The 8985-nt window shown below is 33.6% G+C and overlaps 1 protein-coding gene across 2 annotated transcripts; it reads right to left on the reverse strand.

Annotated features, from left to right (window-relative positions):
- Positions 1-3595: 3595 nt before the first annotated feature.
- LOC107895325 (uncharacterized) lies at positions 3596-8675 on the reverse strand. Of its 2 annotated transcripts, XM_016820638.2 has the most exons (7): positions 7494-8675; positions 6412-6648; positions 5600-5689; positions 5073-5222; positions 4792-4916; positions 4148-4277; positions 3596-3870 (listed from the first exon to the last, which is right to left on the reverse strand). In XM_016820638.2, the coding sequence occupies exons 1-7, from the start codon at positions 8040-8042 to the stop codon at positions 3745-3747; spliced, it is 1407 nt and encodes a 468-aa protein (XP_016676127.2). In that variant the 5' UTR covers positions 8043-8675; the 3' UTR covers positions 3596-3744. The 2 variants fall into 2 exon arrangements, with proteins under 2 accessions (XP_016676127.2, XP_016676128.2); XM_016820639.2 differs by lacking the exon at positions 3596-3870 and having other exon boundaries at positions 4148-4312.
- Between the last annotated feature and the right edge of the window lie 310 nt (positions 8676-8985).

Consider the following 8985-nt stretch of genomic DNA (forward strand, 5'->3'; position numbering starts at 1 on the left):
CCCTACACTCGAGTATGCAGAATGATATATGGCACACGGGAAGCCCTTTTCATTATATACTGATCCTAGGAGATGCACAACCAGAATCTTCTCAATGGCAACAGAGGAAAACATGACCGCGACGTAATCAAATTCCGCCATTTGGGAACACCGAAACTGATTCTGCCTCGAACCCCAATCCTGAACCCCAATATGAAGCATTTGACTCATCATCACACCACCCATAGCCTGAGCTCGAGCCCGAGCCCCAATTTCCTCCATTGTTCAAGGATATTTTTGGTGACAACCCCGAACCTCAACATTTGACATGGTCCGGATTGTTCTCATACCACCCGGAGCTCGATCGAGAAGCACATACACGTATTACTGAGGATATTTTTTCATCGGCACCTCAGGGCACGCAATGCCCCTTAACTCCCAATTATGGTGTATATGATTATACTACTTTTCTAAGTACACCGAACGGGACACAAGAGGCCGGATCGAGCAACTATCAAATGCCTCAATAAGGTGCACGACATCGCCAATGAGGACAGCCAGACCATTACACGCTAGTGCCGGGAACGTCGCCGAGATCACGATAAATTTGATTTTGATCTGTAAATATTTACTTTATTTTGTAATTATTCTGTTTTTAATTTCTCTAAAATAATTATTTTGTTTGAATAAATGACTTAGAAATATTTAATAAAAAATATATAATTCGAATAAGTAGTAGTACATAACAAATTAAATTTGCAGATACAATAAATAAAAACATTCTACAATATTAATACAAAAAATATAAACTTTAAACAAAAATAATACGCACTAAATTAAATTTAAACACCCAACAAACTACAAACAGATAGGTAAAATTAATATACGACAATTTTAAATTCAAACTACATATAATACGGACTAAATTAAATTTACAGATACAAAAAAATACAAACATTCTAAGAAATTAATACACGAAAATATAAAAATGAAACTTTAAATCCTAAACAACTACATTAAATTTACAGATATTAAAAAATACAAACATTCTAAAGAAATAATACAATTATTTTGAATAGTAGTTTCTTCAGAATTAGTCGTCTTCTGCTTGAATCAGGTTTACGTTGCATCAATACCCCACTTATAAGTTGCGGAATAAATGCTAGTGCACCATATATAATGTATATTTGCGTTGGACATCTCGGTTAACCATCTATGGCGCAGAAAGTCATCCAACCCTTAATGGCATAACCTTTAAGGTGGACATGAAGTATATAATTCAACTTCGTTAAAACATGATAGTATATAATTCAACTCCGAAATTCAGTTGTACACTGCGAAAAACTCACATCTACAATCTACTACAAAAAATTCATTTGATGATATACTATAAAACACTCTCATTTTGATGGCTCTCTTAGAAAAACTTTTCTCATCCATTAACACTATTAGAACCCAAATCATCCATTATTTATAGGGGTTGGTGTTAGCCATTTGTGTTTCAAGATAAGAAAAAATAAATTTTTTAATATGATAAAGTTGGTACCGGCCATCAGTATCCCAAAACCAAAAAAAAAATTGTATTGGGAGACAAAAAATGTATTTGGTGTTGACCATTACATGCCCAAACCCAATTTTTTTTTAAATACACTGATGCCGACCATCAGTGTTCCAAAAAACAAATGCATTGGAAGCCAAAAATTGAACTTGGTGCCGGCCATCTACTGGCCAGCACCCAATTTTTTTTTAAATACACTGGTGCTTGCCATCAGTGTCCCAAAGTAAAAAAAAAATTCCCCTGGGGACCGAAAATTGTACCTGGTGCCAACCATTACATGGCCAACACTAATTTTTTTTTAAATACACTGGTGTCGGCCATCAATATTCCAAAATAAAAAAAATGCATTGGAGCCAAAAATTGTACTTGGTGCCGGCCATTACATGGCAAGCACCCAAATTTTTTTTTTAAATACACTGGTGCCGGCCATCAGTGTCCCAAAGTAAAAAAAAAGTGCATTGGGAACCAAAAATTGTATCTGGTGCAGGCTATCTACTGGCTAACACATTTTTTTTAATGTCTCTGGTGCCGGCCATTACATGGCCAGAACCAAAATTTTTTTAAATACTTGTATTTTTTATACCAGTATGATACGATTTAAAAAAATATTCTAGTGTCGGCCATTGAGTTCCCAAACTCAAATTTTTTTTTTAAAGCTTGACACAATCATCAAGTAATGATGCGGCCAAAACACTAGGTAGTGCCAGCCATTGGGTTCTCAAAACTCAAATCTACTATTCATTTCAGGTTATTTTGGTGAATGTTTTTGAATCAGGGTCATTTTTATAAATATTAAAATTTTTTGGATTAGATGGGTAAAATAGCCTCATTTTTGCCTTGTGCACATCCATTTTGTTCTTAGAGAAAAACCAAAAAGTTAATTAAGACTTAATCCATAAAATTAATAGACGGAATAATCAGATTGTGAGATATGTGGCAACGGTTAATTTAATTCTTACTTTTTACTAAATAAATTATAAAAAATCATAAATATTATTAAAATATTATCAAAATTTTGGAATTTTATAAAAATAATTAAAAAATAGATTTATAAAACTTATATATATAAAATCATAAAAACTTATAAAAATTCATAAAAAAAAAGAAAAAAATTCTATCAAATTATAGATTATTTATAAAATTATAAAAATTATAAAAAAAAGCACTTATTGCTTCCTCATTTGAGAAATTAAACCCCTAAAATCAAAATAAATATGTGACATCGTATCAATCGTTGGATAATAGGAATAATCAGGTCGTTGGGTCATTTTCATGTTGATTAAATGTTTCCAAATTTCCACAGATAAAATGAAAATTGTGAGACCCTCTCCTTTTTATTCATAATTTATTACTTTCATTTTTTTATCTCCAATTTTTTAAGTACAGTATAGTAGTTTGGATTTTTAACCTACAGTTAGATGGTATAAAACTAAAATTTCATTATCCAACAACTACATATTAACAGCATAAATATTCTGACAACTATTCTCATTATCCAACGATTGTCGTATGTTCATTATGTTATTAAGATTTTAATTTTCAGAACTATTTTTGTTATTTATATATAATATTTTGTTTTTTTTAAATTACTATTTTTTTGTAATTCATTAGAATTTTTATGGTTTCTCTACTTTTATAAATTTATATAATTTTAAAAAATTATATAAATTTATAATACTTATTTTGTAAGCTTAAATAAAATTTAATTATTTTTTTATGTGTTGTCCTCCGATTGAGAATTGCGAGTGAATGACGTGTGAAAATTCTGTCAATATAAACTTGATTTCTTAATAAGGTTTTCGACTCTTAATTTGGATAATTAGAGTTCAAATCCAACAATCTTAAACACCAAAAACGTAGTGAAAATTCGTTCTTATAGAGGACCTTCCTGATCCAACCACAAAGTACAAACTAAACATTTTCCTTTTTCAAGTTAATGTCCCACATGCACAGCATTTAGGACTTTTAAGGAAAAGAAAAAATAAACCAAAATTTAACCTGATATTTATAGAACAAGAATCAGCAGGAAGAAGTAAAACGTAGAATTTGAAACCAAAAGAAAAAAGAGCGATGAATATCCAAACTTGGATCAGAAATTAGTGTAGTTAAGAGAGGTAACATCGGGGTATTCACATGTGATATCATTTGTCTACGTGCATGACACTTTATATATACACTTCTACACCATGCTTTGGGTGTCAAACTTATCAAAATTCAATTACGTTGTTTATCTGAACAGAAAAGGATGGACGTCCCACACTGGACAGCGGCGTGTCAACTCTTACTACTATCCCCGAGTTCCCAACATTTCCGTTCCACTTGGAACGCCCAAGCTGTGTAATTGGTAAACACAACAGAAGCATGAGCTATAAAAAACATGAATATGAGCATCCAAGTAATTCGTCTTCAATGAAGATGCAAGTGCAAGCAAATGGGAAAAAGAACTCGATGGCACAATGGAATAACATCATCATCGAGAGGAAAAGTTGAGAAAAGGGTCAAAGCTCAAAAATTCCAGAAGCTGATATTTCACAATTTTTGCAAATGCAAACAAACAAGTTTTATAGATGAAATAAGCTTTAAAAGAAGATCCGGATTGTAATAACTTACTGATATTGATGCAAATGCAGCACGATGTGCCACCAAAGAACAGCCGCATATCAGATTGAGATTATCCTTCACTGTGTGAATAACTTCTGCTCGCAACCCCGGATTACTTCCACCGAATGTTGGACACAAGCTGATCATCGATGTAGCAAACAATATGGTAAAGACCTTGAAGGATGTAACACATACAAACAACTATCACATGATAACCAGAAGAAATATATAAATAAAGTGAAACAAAGGGAAAAAGGAACCATACAGGAAGAGCAAAGTCTGTGCAGAAGCAATATGAAACAACTTGTTAAATGACCCAACTGAAATTTGTTTTTCCACAAACAGAAGTTCAAGTCTCAAGTATTTTACCGATGATTACACGAAATGCAAGACAAAAACTATAATTTATGGACCTTGAAAAGTTGTCATGTTGAATACTTAAGAAGGTGGAATTCATATGTATGAAAATCATGCAATTCAGGTTCAATTTACAAGAAATTCATGCAATTTGTAAGAAGGCTTAATGAAGATCTTGAAAGGCAGTGTATGAAAGGTAATAAAACTCCTCAACATGAATTGTAAGTGCAGGCAAGAAGACATAGATTTACGAACTCTAAACCGTTGCAAATGAACACAAATAAGGAGAATCTCACCTAAATTGAATGGATGGCTTCATCATGAGCCCAGACCGCTTCCAAGCCAAGGCTTGTGAAAGACCCAGTGCAAATGATTTGTCAGGCCATAGAACCATTGGTGTGATACGAGTTCCCCATTTATTCTGATGAAATATCCGAACAAAAAGTTTCAGCACTCTTACAGAAGGCACCCCAAAATAGAATGGTGAATCCTTACGCCAAAGTTGTTTCAGAAAAACTAAATAACTACAACTTCTGATGCCTGTCATGTTGGCAGGCAGTAAGAGCTCAAGACTGACCTTGCATGAGAAACTATATCTCATTTCCCCTGGATATTGGCCCTGAGCCTGAAGAAGGCCCCCACAAAGAGGAAGGAAAGCACTTGTTGTCAGCCCCTCACCAGATACGTAGGTCAACTGTCCATTTGGAAATTGCAAATCTACAAACGACTGAATAAAAGAAAGGAGAGTAAACATGGCAAAGAGATTGTCTATGTCAGAAAATCAACTCAAGCAGATAAAACTTTCTTGAATATTTAGTGCAGAAAGCTAAGAAGTCAGGAGGATTGTCTCAGCTATCACCACAGTCCATTACTTACTATGAAGGTTGTTTCTAGGAAGATGATAAAAGTACAAACCGCTGTTCTTAAGTGTGCAGTAAAACAGAAAAATTAGGTTTCTCCACTATTATAGATAATAGTTATCTTAGAAACAAGAAAGCTGGAAATTTAGAATATTTTAATTCCAGTAACTAATATTTTGGAAACTCAGTCTGTTGAAACAGAAGCATAAACACTTAGAAAGTGATGTAAATGCTGCCGACTTACACATGCTAAAGGATTAAGACAGAGCATCGACATTAATAGCCACCTCCTATGCTTTGACCATACTGCAGGACAAAGAGAATGCATTCCATTCTGAAACCAAATAGATTATAATCAAATAAGAACTGACAAGAAAAGATAACAATTAGCAAAATATCCAAACATGACGTTCAAGCCATATTATTTGCTTTCACGTTTCAATATAAGCACTACTATGTAAAATTATTAGGTGCCTCTTATCGAGCAAAAGTAAATTAAATTGATCCAGACACTTAAAACTTGGAGAAAAGAACGTAAAAACTATCAATGTTATAGAATTAAAACTAAAACTTGAAATATTTTTATCCTAACTGAAGCAACACTTGCTTGAGCTTGAAATTTAGTCATATAAAAAAAGTTAAGCAGATTAAATGAGCTCAGAAAAAAATCCAACATTGGGTGAAAAAGAAATTAAAGGACTACTCTGGAGACTCGCAAAGAAATGTGTTTACTGTTTCATGTTTTTTACCATAAAACTAGACCAAACATGAACTACAGCGGAGATCAAAGGACATACAGAGAAGACGAGAGGGGAAAAGGAGAGAGTTGAAATAATTTCATCCCATATTTGCTTGATTCAGAAGAAATTTGCATCATCAAGCAATAGATCAGATAACCTTAATACTACCACATTAAGCACAAACTGTTGACATTTTTGTGCCAAAGACACTGCAAAATTAAGTTTCACAGAACATAAATGCAATTCACAGGGTAGTCCAATTTCCTTTGTCAAAAAATGTACTAGTACCAACTGTTCTCTGAAACGATTAGCATACCTTCCTATCATAACCATACCAAAGCAAATGTTGCTTTGATAGATGAACTGGTAAAAGAAGTGTTGTATCTCGTACAAAGAGCACTGGTCCAAGCTGGATAAGAAATAAAGAGTTATCATTCCTTGATGTGGAATTGGCATTTGATGCCTCTACTCTCCATAGGTCTCCCCTTGCAACCAAAGAACTTTCTAAATCTCGTGTTCTACTCTCAAATGTTGAGGTAATATTTATAATTCCCTGAAGCCAACCAAAGATTAACAATGAGAAAACAAAACAATTAAGACATACATGCAATAGTAGTAGTAAAAAAAATGTAAAGTGAGAGGAAATCAACCAATTCAAAACCACACATAAATTCCACATTCATTTCACAAAATGGAAACAAAAGGAACCCTATCACTTCTATTCATATGAAGGGAAAAAAAACAGATAATATTCATAACATATAGTAGCTACATTAGGCCAAACACATGCCTCTATAGAAAGTATATACTGCTAGCTTAAAACTTGAAAAAGACCTATCCTAGCTAATGGCAAGCCCAAGATATGTATTTGTTCCTACCTGTCTTAGAAATAATTAATAAAGGTGTGTGCACAACAAAATTAGATGCATATCATATTTCAGCATGAACAGAAATATAAAACTAACTACCACTCTCCCATCAGTTAGGTCAAACAGGTAATATTCATGCATATAGTAGCTAACACTTAGGCCAAACAGATGCCTCTATAGAAAGTACTTACTGTTAACTTCGAACTTGAAAAAGAATTATCATAGGTAATGGCAATTATATTTCACCATGAACAGAAATATAATACTAACTACTACTCTCCCATCAGTTTTAAACCTTCTGGCTGTAAAGGAAAATCCTCGAGAACAAGTTAACCTATGCATCAATTAAGTAAAATAGACAACCCCATTTCCATTTACTAAACTTATTACTTATGACAATTTAGGATTGAAATTGCTTCTTACGTATCGGCACTTGCCGCAATTAGTAAATCAATCTTATAAGCTAAAACAGTAATTTCTCAAGAATTTAGCACAAACAAAGTTCATAAATTCAAGTACCAAACTTTACCTGTGGTCTCCCAAGTAGTCCAGCAGACTTCAAATTAAACCCTGGAATCTCCTCATCTCCCACTCCCTCCGAATGACTCTCATTACCCACAAACCCAAAATCCTTTGAATCCGAAAATCCTACCAAACCCTCCATATCATTAACACCCACCTCAGCCTTCTGCCCTTTCACACTCATATCACCTCTAACCGACACAACTGCACTCTCCTCAGCTCGAAGCGGGATCGGTAACCTCCGAAAGAATTGTTGCACCAACCCGTTTAAGCCAGCACCAAAGTCCGCCCCGACTTGGCCAATCATGTTCCCGATATCTCCGATGTCAAAAATAGCAGAATTATCAATGGGAAGACCAAAATCCTTGTTACCAAAGGATTGGGATGGGAACTCGAGGTCAAAAAGCTTGGATTTTGGAGGATTTGGCCATGGAAACGAAGGTGGGATCATGTGGGATTGGATTAAACAAGTAAAACCTTGAGCTAGCCGATCGGCAAGGTCCTGGCCATGGCGTTGGACCTCTTCCCAGGCTTCAAATGACCTTTCAACGGACATTGAAGCAGCCAATCTAAAAATTCATAAGAAATCTAAATTGGGGTCTTTGGCTTTTGTAGGGACTAATTGATGGGCAGGAAATCAAATAAATCCGTTTTTAGGGTAAACAAATGAGTTCCCCCAAATTTCAAAAAGAAAAAAAATTCAAAGCTTCAAAGGAAAATCAAACTTTCAAATCAACCCAGATAATTAAAAATCTTCAATTTAAAAGCATTTTTAAACTTAAAGAAGGCAATGGATTTATTATTCAGACTCTAAGATTTCGATTTTATTTTTGTTGTTGAAATATATATATGATTGTGAGTATATTTGTCCAAAAGGAATCCGCGAAATTTGTACTGTCTGAGTTTCAAAAAGAGTAAAATTAGGGTTCTGAACTTGATGGGCTTGAGAGGAAATAAAAGGTTTTTCTTTCTAATTTTGAAATTGAAGAAAGAATCTAAAGAATTCGGCAGAATCAAAGGAAAAATAGAGTGTAAAGAAGAGAAGAACAGGGAAAAGGTGGGGTTTCCATATTTTAAAATAAAATTTAAAATAAGTTCAAAGCTTTGAGACTGTTGAGGGAGATGAACGTGTGGCTATTGAGATAGAGAGTTTTTTTCTTATTTCTTTATTCGATATTGATATCCACCAAATCCGTGTCTTAAAGAAATTATTTCTGGGTACAATTAATCATAAGAATACAAACACATGGTATAGTACAAACATAGAACACTACAAATCGATCTATAAATCTGTGTGTAAAATAATCTCACAAAACATGAACAAATAAATTGACTGTAACCACTAACAAAATTTAAAAATAAAAAATAAAAATTATTACCTTAATTAAATCAATGAAACTTGTACCTTATCCCATCATCATTATTAGATTAACTTAACGATGACCAAGAGCCCAAGTCTTTGATGACATATCCTCCTCATCATTTCATATTTCAATTTT

This window comes from Gossypium hirsutum, chromosome A13 (genome assembly GCF_007990345.1).
Source record: "Gossypium hirsutum isolate 1008001.06 chromosome A13, Gossypium_hirsutum_v2.1, whole genome shotgun sequence".
Classification (NCBI taxonomy): Eukaryota; Viridiplantae; Streptophyta; class Magnoliopsida; order Malvales; family Malvaceae; genus Gossypium; species Gossypium hirsutum.

Bases quoted from the DNA above. Each gene is read 5' to 3' on its own strand.
- LOC107895325 (XM_016820638.2), bottom strand. From the start codon at position 8,042: ATGTCCGTTGAAAGGTCATTTGAAGCCTGGGAAGAGGTCCAACGCCAT. The intron at 5,223-5,599 runs GTAAGTCGGCAG...TCTTTTATTCAG, and splicing joins GTCTTAATCCTTTAGCATGT to TCGTTTGTAGATTTGCAATT. The intron at 3,871-4,147 runs GTAAGTTATTAC...CCAATTACACAG, and splicing joins CTGCATTTGCATCAATATCA to CTTGGGCGTTCCAAGTGGAA.